Genomic DNA, 21,998 nt, shown 5'->3' on the forward strand with positions numbered 1-21,998 from the left:
CTGTTAACAATAATCCTACTCAAGTAAATATATATATATATATATATCCCCTCCTTCCTGCTGGTAAAATGTATTTCACATTTTCATATTGTCCTCCATACATTATGTCTTTACACATGAAACTTGAAACGCAGTTTTCATTTTCATAGTCGGAGGATTGCATATTAATCTTAATTTTTGATTTAAATCAAATCAAAATGGATATGAAAAAGAAATACTTTTAAATAAATAAAATAATACAAATCAATAAAATTAAAGAGTCGGGTTTATTTAATCTCACATTCGTTCAAGTCAAGATGAGGTTTATATGTATCAGTATATAAACCTGAATAGCAAAGAGAAATTAAAATGCACACTAAAGAGCTCAGGTCTGAGGAGGTTCCGAACCCTACACACTAAACCTGGTTCCACCTTCAAATCCGTGAATTAAAACGTTCCAGCTTCTTAAATTCAAACGGAGAACACATTTCCGGTTCTTTGTCGGTTTAAATAAAGATGTTTAAAAGGAGTGGAGATGCCGGGGATTGAACCCGGGGCCTCATACATGCAAAGCATGCGCTCTACCACTGAGCTACATCCCCGATGCTGCTAACCGCGGGACTGACGTATATATACACACGTCATCACGTCACACTGGCTTCACACTCCGTAACAACGCGGATTACATTAATTCATGGAGATCCACGCCGGAAGACTTTGTAAAACGTAACGCTCATCCAAAGTGACTAACGTGTCATTGAAACGTCATAAAATAACGTCACAGCCCAGTGTAAAAAATTGATATTCAAAAAACACAGTAAAAAAAGTAAATACTCGTGACTACAGCAACGCTCTCGATGTTTTTAAACTGTTAAATTATATTATAAAAATCTCATATTCAATACAAATGACCCTTTTGTCGCTTTAACGTGTTTTCAAACGTATAAAAATGTGCTGTGGTGCGTTCACGGACGCTCCCGACGACGGGGGCCTGCGTTCTCTCGCTCCGCCAGCAGAGGGCGCTGTCGCCCTCCCGTCAGCGCCGTCGCACCTGCTACCAGCGGCCGGTCAGCGCGAGGAAGCGTCCTCTGAAAGTGACAGTGACGCCACGGAGAGGTGATGACGACACACACGCTTCTTGTCTCGGCACTTCAGGAAAAGTCACAACTGTTAGTATAAGACGTTTACCTGCGCCTCACCTGGACCCGCTCCACTCCGGGACCCGCTCCCCTCCGGGACCCCCAGACCCCGCAGGGAAGCACAGGTGGCAGCGAGCCGGACTCGGCACACTAAACCCGGACCCGGTCTGTCTCCGAGCAACGCGATGAGGTGAAATGAGGCTTTACTCGCTCAGGTTCAGATGTCTGCTCGCCGTCGCGTGCGTCGTGTCGCTGACGTGGATTAAATCGACCCCCGGTGATGGAGGTAAGTCACGTGGGCTTCAATGACCGCCAGAAAAGTTTTTTTGTACAAATAACTTTTTTTGGGGGGGGGGGGGGGGGGGGGGGGCAGAAATACTGATTCTGGTAGGTAACTTACCGTAAATGACCTAAACACGCGCATCTGATTAACGGTATCTCGCATGATTTCATTATTGAGACTTGATACTGTCAACTGTTCTGTGTGGACCTTAAACGGGTCCTCTGAGTCCGGGTCAGTCCCGGGAATCCGGGATCCAGCTCAGGGACCACCTTTGAGCTTTAAGTGAACACATCAAACAGACCTGGTTCAGCAGGTTGAGTCAGGTGGTCCGACCGTTAGAGGACGTAGTCCTCCCTACGTCACCCGCTGGTTTGAAGCCTCTACTTGTCCCGTCGCCATCTTGGAATTTATCCGTCGCCATCTTGGATTTTTTTTTGCAACCGTGGGTGAACGTTAAGCAGTTGGATCTGATGAACTGGATCTGGATCCATGTGGATCCATGTGGATTCTGGTGTGAAACAAGGTCAACTTTACAGCCAAGTGTCAAAGTCATCTTAGTAGCTAGCTAGCATTGGTAGCGTGGTAGCAACCTGTCAATCAGCAGGTTAGCCCCGCCCCTTGTTTTTGTGGACCATCTCTCCTTCTGTAATGTGGTGACATCACAAGTAACTCATGGAGGCGACAAAGGTAAACGTTTGTTGTCTGGACTTCCAGACCAGAGACCTTCAACAGGGGTCCGGGACCCCTAGTGGGTCCGCAGAGTTACTGCAGGGGTCCCCGAAATGATTTCATACCAAACCATGTTCTTACAAAATGGAAATATGTCCAAAAATCCACCTGAACATGAATACAACCTATAATAATCAAATATAAATCTTCCTGTTTGTTTATTATGGTGAGAAATTGTGATAAAATAGAATTAAAATATGAATCTTGTGAGTATTGTAATGTCTTAGCATTGTAAACATCCACCCGTGCAGGGTTTGTGTGTTTTTTTACTGTCAACACACATGACATTTAACTCCAGGGTTGGTACGGGTGCTGGAAATCCTTGAAAACACTTGAATTTTAGTGTGGTGTTTCAAGGTTTGAAAGGTCTTGGATTTAGAATAAAGTGCTTGGATGTGTGTTCTATATGATGACATGTATGATAGAACAGAGAAAAGAAGATGGAACGTCTTCTGCCTTGGTCTCCAGGTTCTCCGGCGGTTCCAGACCTGCAGACCCTGTACGAGCGTCTGCTGGTGGCCGAGGACTTGGGAGGCCGGGTCAGCAGGGACCTCAGCAGCATCCTGGACCAGCTGAGGAACGCGTCCACCAACGCCACCTGCAACGCCACCTGCAACGCCACCATCACCGCCACCGCCAAACCCACAGGTAGCTTACATGATCCATCCTGGTAATCATCAGTAAAACCTTGAAAAGAGGCACTTTTACAATATTTGTGTCCTGAGACGATGTTTACTTGAGTTTTATTTCTTATATTTTCCGTCTCCACTGCGATAATGAGCTCGACAGCTTCTTCTAGTTCTCCTGATGGAGATTCATCACGATCCTCCCCTCCTCTCCTCCTCCTCTCCTCCTCCTCTCCTCCTCTCCTCCCTCCTCTCCTCCTCCCCCCTCTCCTCCCTCCTCCCCTCTCCTCCTCCTCCTCTCCTCCTCCTCCCCTCCTCTCCTCCCCCCTCTCCTCCCTCCTCTCCTCCCTCCTCTCCTCCTCCCCCCTCTCTTCCCTCCTCCCCTCTCCTCCTCCTCCCCTCCTCTCCTCCTCTCCTCCTCCTCTCCCTCCTCTCCTCCTCTCCTCCCTCCTCTCCTCCTCCCCCTCTCCTCCCTCCTCCTCCCCTCTCCTCCTCCTCCCCTCCTCTCCTCCCCCCTCTCCTCTCCTGCTCTCCTCCCTCCTCTCCTCCCCTCTCCTTCTCCTCCCCTCTCCTCCTCTCCTCCTCTCCTCCTCCCCTCCTCTCCTCCTCCTCTCCTCCTCCCCTCCTCTCCTCCTCCTCTCCTCTTCTCCTCCTCCTCCCCTCCTCCTCTCCTCCCCTCCTCTCCTCTCCTCCTCTCCTCCTCCTCTCCTCTTCTCCTCCCCTCATCTCCTCCTCCTCTTCTCCTCTCCTCCTCCTCTCCTCCTCTCCTCTCCTCTCTCCTCCTCTCCTCTCCTCTCCTCCTCTCCTCCTCTCCTCTCCTCCTCCCCTCCTCCCCTCCTCTCCTCTCCTCCTCCCTCCTCTCCTCTCCTCTCTTCCCCTCCTCTCCTGCCCTCCTCTCCTCCCTCCTCTCCTCTCCTCCCCTCCCCTCCTCTCCTCATTCTCTCCTCTCCTCATCCCCTCCTCTCCTCTCCTCCTCCCCTCCTCTCCTCCCCTCCTCTCCTCTCCTCCTCCTCTCCTCTCCTCCTCCCCTTATCTCCTCTCCTCTCTTCCCCTCCTCTCCTCCCCTCCTCTCCTCTCCTCATCCCCTCCTCTCCTCCCCTCCTCTCCTCATCCCCTCCTCTCCTCCCCTCCTCTCCTCATCCCCTCCTCTCCTCCTCCCCTCCTCTCCTCCTCTCCTCCCCTCCTCTCCTCGCTCCTCTTACAGAACCATTAAGGCAGCAGACCAACGACTCCTTCAGCCGACTCCTCCAGCCCAACATCTACCTGTACCTGCCTCACCTGAGACAGCATGCAGACAGGCTCCGCCCCCACGTGGTCCTGGGACGGTACCGCCGTGGAGGTCTGGAGCCCCGACACACACACCTTTACTGTTTATGATATGATTATATATGATCTTTATTCCATAGAGAACCCTCAACATCACACCTTGTAAAGTGTGTTCTTCCTCTTCACCTGTGTGTATGTAAAGACGTGTGTGTGTGTGTAAACATGTTGGTAAACATGTGTGTGTGTGTGTATGTAAAGACGTGTGTGTGTGTGTATGTAAAGACGTGTGTGTGTGTGTATGTAAAGACGTGTGTGTGTGTGTATGTAAAGACGTGTGTGTGTGTGTGTAAACATGTGTGTAAACATGTGTGTGTGTGTGTGTCCTCAGTGTCCATGGTGCTGGGGATCCCTACGGTGAAGCGGGACAAGCAGAGCTACCTGAGCAGCACCCTCAGCTCGCTGCTGTACGGCCTGACGCCGGCGCAGCAGCAGGACCTGCTCATCGTTGTCTTTGTCGCTGAGGTTAGACCCACAGATGAGTTCCCTCAGGCAGGCAAACAGTAATCTGGTCTAGTTTTAGGGACTCGTCTGACTGGTTTCACCACAACTTACACCCCCAAGGTGTGTTTAAGATCATGTTTGTGAGGCTTCGGTTACAGAGTACGCAACCCCGTATCAATGAGAACCGGTTTTTCAGGGGTCTGGTCTGGTCGAGACCGTCTCACCTCCCGAGACCTCGGCCCCTCGGTTTGGTATCGACTAACCAGGAATCTCGAATGCACTGACGTTGTCCGTTTTCTCCCCCAGACGGACTCGGACTACGTCGCCAGCGTAGCGGACTCCATCAGGAAGAAGTGAGTGAACCATCAGTCATGACTCACTGGAAGCGTGATCCAGTCTGTATCAGCACCTCGCCCAGGTTCCTCTTTTCTTTTAGCTGACTGCAGGGGGTTTCACTCTTAGTCCAGAGACCAGACCAGACTATGTGGAGGAACCAGAGACTGTCTGTGGTCCAAACAACAAGGTCTCTGCTGTATTTATGTCTAGATGACCTTATATGGAGTGTTGATGGAGCAGCTACAATGTTAGCGTAGCCTAGCACCATCAACCAGACTCCATTCAGAAAACCAGCGTTTTAACAGTAGTTATCTTGTGGTCTTGCAGACAGACCTAACAAAGCATGACTCAGCACTTTTTTACTGATCACCATCATGATGGAGTTATTTCAGCATCCTTTTCATCTGGTTATTGATATTAAATCACAGATCAATACTTTATTCTGGTTCCTCCAGCTGTGGTGAACCAGCCCACGTGGGTCCTGCTGGATCCAGTGGATCCAGCTTGGTGAAATCCACCGAGCACCTCTGTAGATGTCATGATGATGTCATGAACCCAGACAGGACAGGGTCTGGGTTCCTGGTGGTTTAATGCTGATGTAAGTGCTGAATGGTGGTGTTTCCTTGTAGGTTCCCTCAGGAGGTCCAGTCCGGCCTGTTGGAGGTCGTGTCTCCTCCTCAGTTTTACTACCCGGACTTCAACACCATCAAGGAGACCTTCGGAGACTCCAAGGACCGAGTCAAGTACATTCACCACGTCTTTACTCTTCATTCTGCTTTTCTGCTTCGTCAGTGGTTTGTCCAGTTAGTTCCCTTTCATTTGTGGTCCTTCTGTAAAAAGCTGTCTCCAAACATCATGTTGGTTGTTTAGAGGACAATAACATCTCATTTAATGTGATGAACAAGTGACATAATAAGTAGACTGAATACTGACCATTGGATTGGTACAAATATGGAGTTTACCACAGCTGGAAGGGGCTGGAAAAGCATGGAAATGCACCTTGAAATGCTTGGAAAGTGCTTGAATGAGAAGGTGGAGGAGGATGTGATTCTACCTGTCCAGGTAGTCAAACATTCACCTTTGTTTGTTTTCACCTTTTCTTTTGTCAGATGGCGAACAAAGCAGAACCTGGACTTCAGCTTCCTGATGCTGTACGCTCAGGACAAAGGGACCTACTACGTCCAGGTAGGATGCATGTGACCTTTGCAGACACACACACACACACACACACACACACACACACACACACACACACACACACACACACACACACATTCGGACTGACAGGAAGTCAGAATGTGTGTAGCGGTGAATCACACATGTGTGATTTGACTGCTTGAAACAATTGTTGTGTTGAATAATTGTGATGTCACACACTCAAAGAAAGAGAGGTGTCACATGACCGACCTGCATGTGATGATGACTTCCTGTGTGTGTGTGTGTGTGTGTGTGTGTGTCCCAGTTGGAGGATGACGTGGTGGCGAAGGCCGGCTACTTCAACGACATGAAGACCGCCGCCGCCCAACAAGACTCCGACCGCTGGCTGTTCCTGGAGTTCTCCCAGCTCGGGTTCATAGGTGTGTGTGTGTGTGTGTGTGTGTGTGTGTGTGTGTGTATGTGTATGTGTGTGTGTGTGTGTGTGTGTGTGTGTGTGTGTGTGTGTGTGTGTGTGTGTGTATGTGTGTGTGTGTGTATGTGTGTGTGTGTGTGTGTGTGTGTGTGTGTGTGTGTGTGTGTGTGTGTGTGTGTGTGTGTGTGTGTGTGTGCGTGTAGTGTACACTGGGAATTAACTGTGTGTGTGTGTGTGTGTGTGTGTGTGTGTGTGTGTGACCTCCAGGGAAGATGTTTCGCAGCGTGGACCTCCCGATGGTCGTGGACTTCTTCCTCATGTTCCACAGAGACAAACCCATCGACTGGCTGCTGGATCACATCCTGTGGGTGAAGGTCTGCAGCCCGGAGAGAGACGCAGTACGTCACCTTAAATACGATAACATTAATCTGACCTTTGATAACAACACAAACATTAATCTGACCTTTGATAACAACACAAACATTAATCTGATCTTTGATAACAACACAAACCTTAATCTGACCTTTGATAACAACACAAACATTAATCTGATCTTTGATAACAACACAAACCTTAATCTGACCTTTGATAACAACACAAACATTAATCTGACCTTTGATAACAACACAAACCTTAATCTGACCTTTGATAACAACACAAACATTAATCTGACCTTTGATAACAACACAAACCTTAATCTGACCTTTGATAACAACACAAACATTAATCTGACCTTTGATAACAACACAAACATTAATCTGATCTTTGATAACAACACAAACCTTAATCTGACCTTTGATAACAACACAAACATTAATCTGATCTTTGATTTGAGCTACGAGATAAAAACACGTTAAAATCAGATCAAACAGACGCCCTCACATTCTTGAGCTTCGTGTTTATTTTGCGTATCTTTTCTGTTCGAGACTAGCTCGTTCGGTAATACATGATAATGTTTCTTTATGACGGCGTGTTGCCTCCTCCAGAAACACTGCAATACCCAGAAGGCCTTGCTGAAGAGGAGGATCAGGCCCTCGCTGTTCCAGCACGTCGGCCTCCACTCCTCGCTGCCCGGCAAGCTGCAGCGTCTGAAGGTGAGCGTTTCCTCATCCCGTCATACTGAGGCTTAGAACAGTCGCTACGGTGCTGGAAATCCTTAAAAACACTTGAATGTTTAGTGTGGTGTTTCCAAGGTTTGAAAAGGTCTTGGATTTAGACTAAAGTGCTTGAAATGTGTGTTGTATGTGATGACATCTATGATAGAACAGAGGAAAGAAGATCTCCATATCTGAGGGACTGAAAACAGCATTTTCTGACATTTCTTTATGAAAAATGCCTTTTGATGATGAACAGATGATGAAAATAGTTGGTGATTATATTTCTGTGGATCTGTTAGTGGAATTAGTTTTCCTTTCATTTGTGGTCCTTCTGTAAAAAGCTGTCTCCAAACATCATGTTGGTTGTTTAGAGGACAATAACATCTCATTTAATGTGATGAACAAGTGACATCATAAGTAGACTGAATACTGACCATTGGATTGATACAAATATGGAGTTTACCACAGCTGGAAGGGGCTGGAAAAGCATGGAAATGCACCTGGAAATGCTTGATAAGTGCTTGAATGTGACTTTGGAGAAGGTGGAGGAGCCCTGAAAAGGGCTTTGTTGAGAAATGAGGTTATAATTCATCAGTCCAACTGTAGAATATCTCTAAACATGCATATAATTGCCTGATCCGGCCGGCCTGTGTGGATGGAAGAGGTGGAGATGTTGACTGACGATGTGAACCAAGCGGGTGTGGCTGCTCTCTGTTGCGATCTGATTCATCACATTGATTCAGAGTTACATCTTTATTGGAGGGATGGGTCAGGTGAAGTTCTGTGGAAGTTCAGGCTGATATTATAAAGACATAAACAGGGTTTATCACTGACGGCACAATGCTATTAACATGTCGGGAACTACAATCATCGGAGTTGGAACATGAGAAGTCACACTTACAAATACATGTCTGGGACTCGAGAACGATCCTGATCCGGTTTCTGCCCTCCCCCCTCAGGATAAAGACTTTGGGAAGCAGATCCTGTACCAGGCCCACAGAAACCCAGAAGCGGTTCTGAGCAGCAGCCTGACACATTACCAGCAGCACAGTCTGGAGAGGGCCTACCAGGGTCAGGACTTCTTCTGGGCCCTCACACCGGCCCGGGGGGACCACATCCTCTTCAGCTTCCCTCAGCCCATCCACGTGTCCAGGTCAGTGGGAACAGCTTCCTATATAAAGGTAACATGTCAGACTGCATACAGGAAGTGGACGTTGTCATGGTGACGGCACCATCCTGGTGTGAAGCTGCTAACAAAGTTAGCTTCATGATTCAAGGTCAACTTTACAGCGAAGTGTTAAAGTCATCTTAGTAGCTAACTAGCATTGGTAGTGACCTGTCAATCAGCAGGTAAGCCCCGCCCCCTAAAGCAGCCCCTGCTTTCTGGTCTGGTGGACTCTAAATGGACCTGTCAATCAGCAGGTAAGCCCCGCCCCTAAAGCAGCCCCTGCTTTCTGGTCTGGTGGACTCTAAATGGACCTGTCAATCAGCAGGGAGAGGGAATGACAGTTTTAAGGCACTTCAGCGTAGGCTTCACTTTTCAGAACCGGAGGAAATCCTCGAACCGAGAAGGGGGGGGGCTGGAAAGGTGGTACGTAGGTCGATGCACCTGCTGGGGTTTCTGCAGCCGGCTGTTGTGCGTCTGTGGTGTGTCTGTTGTGCATCTGTGGTGTCTGGTGCGTCTGTTGTGTGTTTGTGGTGCGTCTGTTGTGTGTCTGTTGTGTGTTTGTGGTGTGTCTGTTGTGTGTCTGTGGTGTGTCTGTTGTGCGTCTGTGGTGTGTCTGTTGTGTGTCTGTGGTGCGTCTGTTGTGCGTCTGTTGTGTGTCTGTGGTGTGTCTGTGGTGTGTCTGTGGTGCGTCTGTTGTGTGTGTCGGTGGTGCGTCTGTTGTGTGTCTGTGGTGTGTCTGTGGTGTGTCTGTGGTGCGTCTGTTGTGTGTCTGTGGTGTGTCTGTTGTGTGTCTGTGGTGCGTCTGTTGTGTGTGTCGGTGGTGCGTCTGTGGTGTGTCTGTTGTGTGTCTGTGGTGCGTCTGTGGTGCGTCTGTGGTGTGTCTGTTGTGCGTCTGTTGTGCGTCTGTGGTGTGTCTGTTGTGTGTCTGTTGTGTGTCTGTTGTGTGTCTGTGGTGCGTCTGTGGTGTGTCTGTTGTGCGTCTGTTGTGCGTCTGCAGGCTGTTTGTTCTGCTGTGTGACGTTGAAGCGGTGTTGGACCTCCTTAGACCAACAAGTGCTCCTGAGGGTGAATGCAGCGCTGATGACTCATCACGATGAACTTAAAGATTTCATCTGGTGTAACGTGCAGCGTGGTTCACCACACCTGCAGTCAGTTGCAACATGTTGCAACTACAGTTGCAACATGTTGCTGTCTAAGTCAGCAACATGTTGCAACTGTAGTTGATGAGGAAACGTCCTGAAATAGATCCGCTGGTTTCATCATCTTTGACAGGAAACATAACGTTTTTCAAACGGCTCATTTTCTCAGAACACTAAATAAAACAGAAGCTTTTTGTTTTTTCTTTTTTTAGGGTTAGGGTTCTAACTGATAAGGGATGCTTTAGGGGGCGGGGCTTACCTGCTGATTGACAGGTCAATTTAGAGTCCACCAGACCAGAAAGCAGACCTGGGACCAGCTGGTCCTGACAGATCATGAAAGCATAAACGATGAACAAATAAACTAGCAAGATGAATTTATCCAAATAGAACTAAAGTAAAAGTCATGATGATCACCTGTATGATGTCATCTGTGCAGGTTTCTGTTCCGCAGCGGGAACATCGAGACCAGAGGAGACCAGCTCACCAACACCACGGTGGAGGTGCTGCCAGGCAACGTGAGTGTGTGTGTGTGTGAGTGTGTGAGTGTGTGTGTGTGTGTGTGTGTGTGTGTGTGTGTGTGTGTGTGTGTGTGTGTGTGTGTGTGTGTGTGTGTGTGTGAGAGAGAGAGAGAGAGTGTGTGTGTGTGTGTGAGTGTGTGTGTGTGTGTGTCTCTTCACACTAACGGGGAACTTTAGTAACTTTACACAAACTTGGAAGATAAGAAGGGAAACCCCAGGTGAGACAACATGGATTATTCGTGGTGTCGTCATGACAACGGTGTCAGAATAATGGATAGCATCACCAATACCATGTCCCGCCTCCATCCTGTCTCTGGAAATAAGACAGACAGATGCTTATAACCACACCCCTTTATGTGTGTGTGTGTGTTATTGTCTCTTCCTTCAGGCGGCAGCGCGAGACAAGCTAGCGGCGTCTTCCTCCTACAAAGAGTCTGACAGCGGCTTCATCATCATCGGTAAATACATCAGTTACCGATCAATCTGCTGAGTCGTGGTTGAAGATCGGAGAGCTGTGATTGGCTCGCTGCTTCCAGAGATAGTTTAATTTTCTCTTTGAATCTGGCAAACAAACCCCCGATGATCTCCTGTAAACGATAACAACACACACAGAGGGAGCACGGAGAGGCTCGCATAACAACACACACAGAGGGAGCATGGAGAGGCTCGCATAACAACACACACAGAGGGAGCATGGAGAGGCTCGCATAACAACACACACAGAGGGAGCACGGAGAGGCTCGCATAACAACACATACAGAGGGAGCACGGAGAGGCTCGCATAACAACACACACAGAGGGGGCACGGAGAGGCTCGCATAACAACACATACAGAGGGAGCACGTAGAGGCTCGCATAACAACGCACACACACCTCTCACTGCTGGAATATCGGAATTAAATGATTTTGATTTGTGAAAGCCAGTAAACATCGTGAAACGAGACGTCATCGTCTGTGTGTTTGTGGTTTCAGCTGCGTTCCAGAACGGCGTCGCTGAGGGCAACATCCAGGAAGTCCTGCAGCCGGTCTCAGCGCTGCGCCTGGTGGTCCACGCCGACGCCGACGTCTGGGCCGTCCTGAGCGAGGTGTGTGTGTGTGAGTGTGTACGTGTGTGAGTGAGAGTGTGTGTGTGTGTATGTGTGAGTGAGAGTGTGTATGTGTGTGAGTGAGAGTGTGTGAGTGTGTGTATGTGTGAGAGTGTGTGTGTGTGTGCGTGCGTGTGTGTATGTGTGTGAGTGAGAGTGTGTGCGTGTGTGTGTGCGTGTGTGTGTGTATGAATGTGTGAGTGAGTGTGTGTGTGCGTGTGTATGTGTGAGTGTGTGAATGTGTGAGTGAGTGTGTGAGTGAGAGTGTGTGCGTATGTGTGCGAGTGAGTATGTGTGTGTGTGTGTATGTGTGTGAGTGAGAGTATGTGTGTGTGTGTGTGAGTGAGAGTCTGTGTGTATGTGTGAGTGTGTGTGTGTGTGTGTGAGAGTGTGTGCGTATGTGTGTGAGTGAGCATGTGTGTGTGTGAGTGAGAGTATGTGTGTGTGTGTGTGTGAGTGAGAGTATGTGTGTGTGTGTGTGAGTGAGAGTGTGTGTGTATGTGTGAGTGTGTGTGTATGTGAGTGAGAGTATGTGTGTGTGTGTGAGTGTGTGTGTGTGTGAGAGTGTGTGCGTATGTGTGTGAGTGAGCATGTGTGTGTATGTGTGTGAGTGAGAGTATGTGTGTGTGTGTGTGAGTGAGAGTGTGTGTGTATGTGTGAGTGTGTGTGTATGTGTGAGAGTGTGTGTGTATGTGAGTGAGAGTATGTGTGTGTGTGTGTGAGTGAGAGTGTGTGTGTGTGTGTGTGAGTGAGAGTATGTGTGTGTGTGTGAGTGAGAGTGTGTGTGTGTGAGTGAGAGTGTCTGAGTATGTGTGAGAGTGTGTGTGTGTGTGTGTGAGTGTGTGTGTGAGTGAGAGTGTGTGAGTATGTGTGAGAGTGTGTGTGTGTGTATGTGAGTGAGAGTGTGTGTGTATGTGTGTGAGTGAGAGTATGTGTGTGAGTGAGAGTGTGTGTGTGAGTATGTGTGTGTGTGAGAGTGTGTGTGTGTATGTGAGTGAGAGTGTGTGTGTATGTGTGAGTGTGTGTGTGTGTGAGTGAGAGTGTGTGTGTGAGTGAGAGTGTGTGAGTATGTGTGAGAGTGTGTGTGTGTGTGTATGTGAGTGAGAGTGTGTGTGTATGTGTGAGTGTGTGTGTGAGTGAGAGTGTGTGTGTCGTGTGAGAGTATGTGTGTGTGTGAGTATGTGTGTGTGTGTGTGTGAGTGAGAGTGTGTGCGTATGTGTGAGTGTGTGTGTGAGTGAGAGTGTGTGTGTATGTGTGAGTGTGTGTGTGAGTTAGAGTGCGTGTGTCGTGTGAGAATGTGTGTGTGTGAGTGAGAGTATGTGTGCGTATGTGTGTGAGTGAGAGTGTGTGTGTATGTGTGAGTGTGTGTGAGTGAGAGTGTGTGTGTCGTGTGAGTATGTGTGTGTGTGAGTATGTGTGTATGTGTGAGTGAGAGTGTGTGTGAGTATGTGTATGTGTGTGAGTGAGAGTGTGTGCGTATGTGTGTGAGTGAGAGTGTGTGTGTGTATGTGTGTGTGTATGTGTGAGAGTGTGTGTGAGAGTATGTGTGTGTGTTTAAAGGTTACGTAACTCTCACTCTCGTCCGTCTCTCAGATTCACATTACAGTCTGAGGAGCAGAAAAGGAAACCACACACACACACACACAACAGACTGCTACCCCTGCTGGACTGAAAGCGTCACTGCAGACTTTTATTTCCAAGGATTCCAGAGTCTGAACGGTTTGTGGTTCTGGAGGATGAGGACCTCGTTTACCGTCAACATGTTGTTATGGGGGTCTGGTCTGGACGGGGATCCGGGGTCTGGTCTGGTGGATTTACTTTGTTGCCGACTCAGCGTTTTCAGACGATGCACCGTTAAAGCAGCACATTTTATTGTATTCTATTTTGTAACAAAAGGGAAAACTTTATTTCATGAAAAATCTTTATTTAACTTCAGGGTCTTTATGTGAAATAAAACCCGTAAAACCAGTTTCACAAAGAACAATGTGATGTTTCACCTGCAGACAAGATCCAAACACACAGGTGATCCTCTGATTGGAGGAGGAGAGGAGGAGGAGGAGAGACATGAGGAGGAGAGGCAGGAAGAGAGAGAGAAGGAGGAGGAGGAGAGAGAGGAGACAGGAGGTTTGGTTTTCAAAATCCCTTTATTGCACTATTTCAGGGATGCACCTCGCCGCAAACAATGTGAAATACAAACCATTGAAAACCAGTAAACCAAGCAATGAACAGATATTAAAAAGAGATGAACAGCTCCCCGTCACCCCCCACCGAGCACAGCACCTCCCCAACAGCCCACGTATGAGTAAAGGCCTGCACATTGTCCATCATTGTATAATAGGTGTGTTCCACCCTCAGTCTGGCCTTCACCAGTCCTGCCAGAACAGGCATCGGCTCCACACACCCAGTCTCCTGGACCCGGTTTCTACGTGTCAGCCAGATGGCCAACTTAGCAGCACCGGACAAAAAGTTTAGCAGGAGATGCACGGCCTTCTTCTGAACGGTGTACTTAGGACCGAAAATAAATAAACAAAAAGAAAACTCCTCCCCAAAACCAGGAGACAGGAGGACAGAAGAGAGGAGGAGGAGGGACTGGAGACAGGAGGAGAGAAAGAGAGAGAGGAGAAGGAGGAGAGGGAGAGGAGAAGGAGGGAGAGGAGACAGGAGGAGAGAAAGAGAGAGGAGAAGGAGGGAGAGGAGACAGGAGGAGAAAAAGAGAGAGGAGAAGGAGGGAGAGGAGACAGGAGGAGAGAGAAAGAGAGAGGAGAAGGAGGGAGAGGAGACAGGAGGATAGAAAGAGAGAGGAGAAGGAGGGAGAGGAGACAGGAGGAGAGAAAGAGAGAGGAGAAGGAGGGAGAGGAGACAGGAGGAGAAAAAGAGAGAGGAGAAGGAGGGAGAGGAGACAGGAGGAGAGAGAAAGAGAGAGGAGAAGGAGGGAGAGGAGACAGGAGGATAGAAAGAGAGAGGAGAAGGAGGGAGAGGAGACAGGAGGAGAGAAAGAGAGAGGAGAAGGAGGGAGAGGAGACAGGAGGAGAAAAAGAGAGAGGAGAAGGAGGGAGAGGAGACAGGAGGATAGAAAGAGAGAGGAGAAGGAGGGAGAGGAGACAGGAGGAGAGAAAGAGAGGAGAAGGAGGGAGAGGAGACAGGAGGATAGAAAGAGAGGAGAAGGAGGGAGAGGAGACAGGAGGAGAAAAAGAGAGAGGAGAAGGAGGGAGAGGAGACAGGAGGAGAGAGAAAGAGAGAGGAGAAGGAGGGAGAGGAGACAGGAGAGAGAAAGAGAGAGGAGAAGGAGGGAGAGGAGACAGGAGGATAGAAAGAGAGAGGAGAAGGAGGGAGAGGAGACAGGAGGAGAGAAAGAGAGAGGAGAAGGAGGGAGAGGAGACAGGAGGAGAAAAAGAGAGAGGAGAAGGAGGGAGAGGAGACAGAAGGATAGAAAGAGAGGAGAAGGAGGGAGAGGAGACAGGAGGATAGAAAGAGAGGAGAAGGAGGGAGAGGAGACAGGAGGAGAAAAAGAGAGAGGAGAAGGAGGGAGAGGAGACAGGAGGAGAGGAGGAGGTGTAAATACTGTCTGGTTAAGCAGAGTCCATGAACGAGGATCAGGGCTTCATTGAGCTGAAGTAAATAAAGCATGTTGAATGTTACGGGTTAAAGACATCATCGGTCAGTTTAACGGTCAAACACAAGACAGAAACAGTCGACCAGAGTGGAACATAAACAGTTTCCTAGCAACGGGACGATATGGAAATCTCATTCATCCACGTCCTGATGATCACTAACCTCTTCTTCAAACTCGTTAAAATGGCACTAAATCACCCTGGGATCACTTCAGTCGGTTGTTTTTGGACAAACAAATAGTTTGACTCTAAAAATATGCCTTAAAAATAAAAAATTATCCCAGATGAATTAAATGCGATCATAAATAATGAGGTCCAAATCCACTTTTAAAATGTATTTAGTGTTTTCAGGCTGCATGTTTCCATGTCAGAGGGCCAGGCGGCTTTTCAAAGTCACTTAGATTTCCGATTGTAATGGATCCAGGATGAGATCCTGTTCACGGCGTGGATCTCCCTCCCAACGACATCAGCACAAACAGGACGTGAAACGACCACGGCGTACGATACGAACATCTCAGAAGAAAACACTTAACCTGGAAACACGAATAAATCCGACTGTCCTCACCGTCTGACTGACGTGGTCACCATGACGACGGGACCGTCTGACCAGACGTGATCACCATGACGACGGGACGCTGGGAGCAGTGAAACGACCGGAGGCTGTCAGGAGCCGAGGTTGTCATGGTGACATCACCCGTGGGTTTGTGGACTCCGGTTTCATCATAGGCTCTTTGCAGCCAGTGAAGGAAGTGACCATATTTGGACTGGGATTGTTTTTCTGGCCCACTGATGAGTGTTATATTTCTACATGTTCAGTATTTCAGCGTCTTTATAGAAAAATAAAAAACATGCGTATCTGCTCGTTAGCTCGTTAGCTGGTCTTTGAGGAGTGTCTCCTCGTGCACAACCATGAAGAACCATCTCGATGCGGATCGCTGCACGGTTCAGGTTCTTCTGGTTCTGGGGGATGTGCACGGGGTTCCAGGTAGAGGTTCTCCGAGGTTCTCCTTACTTCCTTTTGCTCTTGGTGTCGGTGGTCTGGAAGACACTGGAGGCAGACATGAGGTTCTCGATGTACTGACCCAGGACCTGGTTCTCGGACTTCAGCTTCAGGTTCTCTTCTTTGACGGCATCGACTCTGGCAGACAGGTCTGAACACACACACACACACACACACACACACACACACACACACACAGTCATCAGCAACATTATCCAGGTTTATGGAAGCTAGACGTGTATTTCTGTTTGACAATAAAACAACTATGAAGACACTTTAAGGCCACTGGGTTCAAAATGAAAATATAACAATAAAAACAATCTCACTAGGAAGAAAAACGTATTTGTTGATGTTTTGATTGTCTGGCTTTGTAGATAAACTGTGTGTGTGTGTGTGTGTGTGTGTGTGTGTCGTACCCTCTAAAGTGTGTTGAAGCTCCAACACCTGGTTAATGAGCCTCGTCTTCTCTTCCAGCTCGGCCTGGTTCTCCACGTCACCTGCAGCCACATACAGGAGTCAAACCTGTGTGTGTGTGTGTGTGTGTGTGTGTGTGTGTGTGTGTGTGTGTGTGTGCGCGTCTCTCTCACCATCGTCTGAGCTCATGGTGAAATACTCGTCTTCCTCTTTGGGATGCAGGGCTGCGACTCTACGAACTCTGCAACGTTCAGGAAGCAGAACAATCTATTAGTGATGCTCACGGGCTCCTGGTGGATCTGGTGGTCCTCCTGGAGGATCTGGTGGTCCTGCTGGAGGATCTGGTGGTCCTCCTGGTGGATCTGGTGATCCTCCTGGTGGATCTGGTGGTCCTCCTGGTGGATCTGGTGGTCCTCCCGGGGGATCTGGTGGTCCTCCCGGTGGATCTGGTGGTCCTCCCGGTGGATCTGGTGGTCCTCCTGGAGGATCTGGTGGTCCTCCTGGTGGATCTGGTGGTCCTCCTGGTGGATCTGGTGGTCCTCCCGGTGGATCTGGTGGTCCTCCCGGTGGATCTGGTGGTCCTCCTGGTGGATCTGGTGGTCCTCCTGGTGGATCTGGTGGTCCAGATAACTTGTTTGCTCCGTTACGCCAATGACGCAACTCAATAAAACGATGGCTCTTTGAAGTGTGTCTTGGCCGAGACTCCCGTCAACATCGCCGCCTAAATAACGCGACTAACGCCGGTAACATTAACGGCAGACAAGCTCATCTGAATGGGTATAATTTAATAAAAAGGTTCACAAAGTGCTATTTTGTTGTGCGCCGAATTAATCTAAATATCCCGATGATTAACAATAAACCCGAGCTCCGTATTTACGGGACGCATATTCACCAGCAGGAGGGAAATGTACTTTTGTTAACGTAGTTTCGCATTAGGAGGTAGAGAAGCAGCGTAGCAGCGACGCTACGTGACTTATTACCACACGACTGAAACCAAGCGCATGAAGATATCTAGTCTTCTGTTAGCTGGAAGTCTGGTGAAGATCTGATTGTTAGCTATTAAAGACACGAGGAGGCGGGAACAACAAACAAACAAACCGTTAGCTAGGCCTGCTGCTGCTAGCTGTTAGCATGCTAACGCGCTAGCCCGATGCCGTTTGCTTCAGATGCCACACAGAAACGTTACCGTAATTAAACGAGTACGTGATCCCGGGACTTACCGTACAACGTGGAATACAGCCGCTGCGCTGAAATGAGAATTTCGACGAAACGATTAAAAGTGTGTTTAAAATCCACCGCCTGTGTTCAGTGTGTCCAGTTAGCCAGCAGCACGTCAGTACACCGCGCGGCCGCCAGGGGGCGATAGAGCACCATGGAAGGATGTCGCCCTTCAGCCCCATACAGTCTGTAGTCTACATTATAGTTCATTACATTTTGATAAGACGTTTTTACTGTAACATATATATATATATATATATATATAGTTGACAACACAATAAACAATAACAAGGTTTCCCTGCATGAAATACATTTTACATTTTTTTTTTTTATTCCATATTGTTTTTAAACCAGGCTCTATTTTTTACTCGTCTACCATGATAGTGGGCTAAACACGTTTTCAAGTCATTTATGAGGATATATTATTGTGAGTGTTTTAATTGTGTTAAAGTCTCATCACTACCTATTTAAAAAAAAAAGAATGACAGTTACACAAAAGAGCCAAAGGAAAAACAACAGTTTATTTCACTTTGATAAATCAACCTTGTTTGCGTTGGATGAACAGGTGTCCGGTTGAACTGGTCGTTCTGCTCACGCAGGTGGATGAAGGTGGAGGTGACGTCTTCAGAGGTGGAGGTGAAAGTACTTGTGGAGTATTTCACGCAGGATTCCAACGAAGCCCAGAAGAGACAGAACTGCAACGACGGCCAACGTGAGGTAAAACCCAGGTAACCTGCAACCGGGACAACACACGGGTCAACACCGTCACACTGTAGTACACGGAGAACACACACGAGTAGGAAACAGACCTCTTCTTGGTGGACTGGACGTATCCACGGACGTAGATCTGTCTGGCCACGATGTACACCAGTCCTGCTGCGGCCGCCGTCTCCTGGTGGAAGAAGGTCCCGCAGGTCCACAGGGCCGCCAGGAACAGAGGGTAGACCTCCACACAGTTCTGACTGGAAACACACACCACAGTGCTCACAGTCGGCTTGAATGTCACAGCTTGTTACATCCACACATTAGAGACACAAATTATTCTACTTGCATCAATGCATTGACCTTCTCTACACTAAAGACTCCTAAAGGTTCTCCTACTGTGCACGGAAAGTCCTCTCAAACTCTGGTGGTCCGGTGACCGACGGGGGCAGGACCTTGTGGGCCATTCTGGACAGACCGACCCGCCGGGCCAGGTAGCCTGGGGGAGACATGATGGAGTCTCTTTAGACATTCACAAAACTAGAGTACAGTGTTACAGGCATTTTATTGTCTACTTATGATGTCACTTGTTCATCACATTAAATGAGATGTTATTGTCCTCTAAACAACCAACATGATGTTTGGAGACAGCTTTTTACAGAAGGACCACAAATGAAAGGAAAACTAATTCCACTAACAGATCCACAGAAATATAATCACCAACTATTTTCATCATCTGTTCATCATCAAAAGACATTTTTCATAAAGAAATGTCACAAAATGCTGTTTTCAGTCCCTCAAATATGGAGATCTTCTTTTCTCTGTTCTATCATAGATGTCATCACATACAACACACATTTCAAGACCTTTATTCTACATCCAAGCACTTTGCAAACCTTGAAAACACCACACTTATATTCAAGTGTCTTCAAGGATTCCCAGCACCCGTAGGAAGCCTGACAGCCACACCTCTGAACCAGAATGACGTGGTAGCTCACCCATGTGCAGGGCAGACAGCAGAGACACGGCGGCCAACAACACGGGGGGGTCAGATCCCATCTCTGCTGACGGTCTTCACACACGTTTACCTGGAGTACCAGGTGAAGTTCATATAACACACGGGTGTTACTTCCTGGTGGGAGGCAGCGTTAAGCTCCTCCCCCTACAAGTGCTGTCATGCTGTTCTGGTAGCCGGGGGGGGGGGGGGGAGATAAACCAGGAAGAAGATCAACCTGAAACCATATCACTTCTGTTACTTTTTGTGAGCAAACAGTTATTGCATCTTACATATAATAACATCTTATATCAAACATCTTACACACACACACACACACACACACACACACACACACACACACACACACACACACACACACACACACACACACACACACACGCGTTGTCTAACTAGTTTGTTAGATTCAGTTAGACATGTTTGTGATCATATTTGTCAGCTGTGAGTTTGTTTTGATAGTTGTGTGCCCCCTAGTGCTCAACTGTTGGTTACTGCAGCTTTAAATGAAAGTGGTGACCCAACAGACTGTATACGGAACTGGATGTCGTCATGGTAACGTCACCCATCAGTGTGTGGACTATGTGTTGACCAGCTGGGATTTTCTGCAACCAGTAAATGGACCATAATGTACTAAATGAACATCATGCTGGCTTGAAGAAGACTTGAAACTAGAGATTGAGACCATAAACTCATGTTTACAATGTTTACTGAGATAATACATCAAGAGAGAAGTAGGACCATTTTCTCATAGACTTCTATACAACCAGAGAGGAGTCGCCCCCTGGTGGCCAGCAGAGAGAAGTAGGACCATTTTCTCATAGACTTCTATACAACCAGAGAGGAGTCGCCCCCTGGTGGCCAGCAGAGAGAGTCGACTTGTTGACGCTCCGACCAGAAGCCAGCAGGTGTCCCGCCGTGTCCTCGTGTGCATGACGTCACCGCGCGGCCTGCTGCAGCATGGACAGCGATGAGGAGAACGTGGAGGAGGTGGTGGAAGGTAAGCTTCCTCTCGTTTCAACAACCTGCGACATCGCGTCGCTTTGCTTGTGAGAGTCGGTGTTTTGTCGTGAATCAGCAGTCAGCGTGTCGCTAGGCCTGCTGGGTAACTTCCACGAGCGCCGGGGACTTTCCTGAGGAAGCACACCCGCCTGACATGCTCGCGAGGGCGGCCTGGGAGAAGCCAGAGTCCCGCTTCACACCGGGGAAGACTCGACAACACGGAGCGCGACATTGTTGCTGGTGTGTGTTCCACCAGCGTTGCTGTTCACATGGACCGGCAACATTGTCGCGCTTCGGTGTGTTTTGATACTTGTGTCTCACTTCCGTTCATGTGTAGTTGCTGAAGAAGAAGACTTCCGGTGTGAACGCTGGAGGTTTTAAACGGTCAGACACAGCAGCTAGTTTCTTCTGTGGTCTGAGACCAGCTCACTTCAGCCTCCTCTCCGGTCCAACGGGCCGTCTGCTGGTTTCCATGGCGACGTTACATGGGAGAGGACATGAAACCTGAAATTATGTACGAAGAGTGAAACTTCTATATTTAAAAAAAGAAGCTTGGAAAGCTTCCCCACACTGCTGTACATGTAAACACGTGGGACGTTGAGCTTCAGAGGAAGTCCAACATCTAAAAACGTCCTAACATGATTAATATGTTGAATGAAACACGTACATCTACAGTTTGAATGGACTTTATAGGTGGACGTATGAATGAGCAGATAACAGCTGACAAGATTTGAACCTTCATCTGAATGAGGAAAACTTCACATATATATATATATATATATGTGAAGTTATATATATATATATATATATATATATATATATATATATATATATATATATATATATATATATATATAATATTTGTAAAAGTATTTAAGGTCTCAGTGAGAGGAGCAACTTTTAAAATTTGAACGAAGTTTCTGTCGCAAAATGTATCACACCAACGAGAAAAGCAGCTTTCAGAGACTGAGCTGTGTGTGTGTGTGTGTCTCTGTGTGTGTGTGTGTGTGTGTCTCTGTGTGTGTGTGTGTGTGTCTCTGTGTGTGTGTGTGTCTGTGTGTGTGTGTGTGTGTGTTTCTCTCTCTGTGTGTGTGTGTGTGTGTGTGTGTGTCTCTGTGTGTGTGTGTCTCTCTGTGTGTGTGTCTCTCTGTGTGTGTGTGTGTGTCTCTGTGTGTGTGTGTCTCTGTGTGTCTCTGTGTGTCTCTCTCTCTGTGTGTGTGTGTGTGTCTCTGTGTGTGTGTCTCTGTGTGTGTGTGTGTCTCTCTGTGTGTGTGTGTCTCTGTGTGTGTGTGTGTGTGTCTCTGTGTGTGTGTGTGTCTCTGTGTGTGTGTGTGTGTGTGTGTGTGTGTGTGTGTGTGTGTGTCTCTGTGTGTGTGTGTGTGTGTCTCTGTGTGTGTGTGTGTCTCTGTGTGTGTGTGTGTGTGTGTGTGTCTCTGTGTGTGTGTGTCTCTCTGTGTGTGTGTCTCTCTGTGTGTGTGTGTGTGTCTCTGTGTGTGTGTGTCTCTGTGTGTCTCTGTGTGTCTCTCTCTCTGTGTGTGTGTGTGTGTCTCTGTGTGTGTGTCTCTGTGTGTGTGTGTGTCTCTCTGTGTGTGTGTGTCTCTG

General features: G+C 48.0%; 4 protein-coding genes across 8 annotated transcripts in view; 2 read left to right on the plus strand and 2 right to left on the minus strand.

The window, feature by feature from the left end:
* Positions 1–1,091: 1,091 nt before the first annotated feature.
* On the plus strand, positions 1,092–15,549 carry LOC311013755 (alpha-1,3-mannosyl-glycoprotein 4-beta-N-acetylglucosaminyltransferase B). Of its 2 annotated transcripts, none has more exons than XM_084009934.1 (16): positions 1,092–1,404; positions 2,599–2,778; positions 3,961–4,095; positions 4,411–4,544; positions 4,830–4,876; positions 5,489–5,602; positions 5,969–6,044; positions 6,322–6,436; positions 6,697–6,827; positions 7,416–7,523; positions 8,486–8,679; positions 10,270–10,354; positions 10,740–10,809; positions 11,324–11,436; positions 13,031–13,561; positions 14,979–15,549. In XM_084009934.1, exons 1-15 carry the CDS (start codon positions 1,314–1,316, stop codon positions 13,046–13,048), a joined length of 1,611 nt encoding a protein of 536 aa, XP_083866060.1. In that variant the 5' UTR covers positions 1,092–1,313; the 3' UTR covers positions 13,049–13,561; positions 14,979–15,549. The 2 variants fall into 2 exon arrangements, with proteins under 2 accessions (XP_083866060.1, XP_083866061.1); XM_084009935.1 differs by having other exon boundaries at positions 10,270–10,348.
* On the minus strand, positions 14,927–17,869 carry LOC311013767 (short coiled-coil protein B-like; the record flags this gene model as incomplete). Of its 3 annotated transcripts, XM_084009956.1 has the most annotated exons (4): positions 17,683–17,844; positions 16,636–16,703; positions 16,465–16,545; positions 14,928–16,199 (listed from the first exon to the last, which is right to left on the minus strand). In XM_084009956.1, the coding sequence occupies exons 2-4, from the start codon at positions 16,649–16,651 to the stop codon at positions 16,057–16,059; spliced, it is 240 nt and encodes a 79-aa protein (XP_083866082.1). In that variant the 5' UTR covers positions 16,652–16,703; positions 17,683–17,844. The 3 variants fall into 3 exon arrangements, with proteins under 3 accessions (XP_083866083.1, XP_083866082.1, XP_083866081.1); XM_084009957.1 differs by having other exon boundaries at positions 14,927–16,199; positions 16,636–17,845; XM_084009955.1 differs by lacking the exons at positions 14,928–16,199; positions 16,465–16,545 and having other exon boundaries at positions 16,648–17,076; positions 17,683–17,869.
* A 309-nt stretch (positions 17,870–18,178) lies between these two features.
* On the minus strand, positions 18,179–19,572 carry mgst2 (microsomal glutathione S-transferase 2). The gene is made up of 4 exons (XM_084009960.1): positions 19,381–19,572; positions 18,782–18,881; positions 18,490–18,642; positions 18,179–18,413 (listed from the first exon to the last, which is right to left on the minus strand). Exons 1-4 carry the CDS (start codon positions 19,439–19,441, stop codon positions 18,305–18,307), a joined length of 423 nt encoding a protein of 140 aa, XP_083866086.1. The 5' UTR covers positions 19,442–19,572; the 3' UTR covers positions 18,179–18,304.
* A 668-nt stretch (positions 19,573–20,240) lies between these two features.
* setd7 (SET domain containing 7, histone lysine methyltransferase) overlaps positions 20,241–21,998 on the plus strand; it is a 6,537-nt gene continuing 4,779 nt past the window's right edge. The window contains exon 1 of one of the 2 annotated variants that reach the window (XM_084009945.1): positions 20,241–20,394. In XM_084009945.1, the coding sequence (XP_083866071.1) occupies positions 20,355–20,394 (40 nt within the window). In that variant the 5' untranslated portion in view covers positions 20,241–20,354. The remainder of the gene's footprint in view (positions 20,395–21,998) is intronic. The other variant, XM_084009944.1, reaches the window with a different exon arrangement.

The sequence above is a fragment of the Eutrigla gurnardus genome (assembly GCF_963514095.1).
Source record: "Eutrigla gurnardus genome assembly, chromosome: 5".
NCBI classification, from domain to species: Eukaryota; Metazoa; Chordata; class Actinopteri; order Perciformes; family Triglidae; genus Eutrigla; species Eutrigla gurnardus.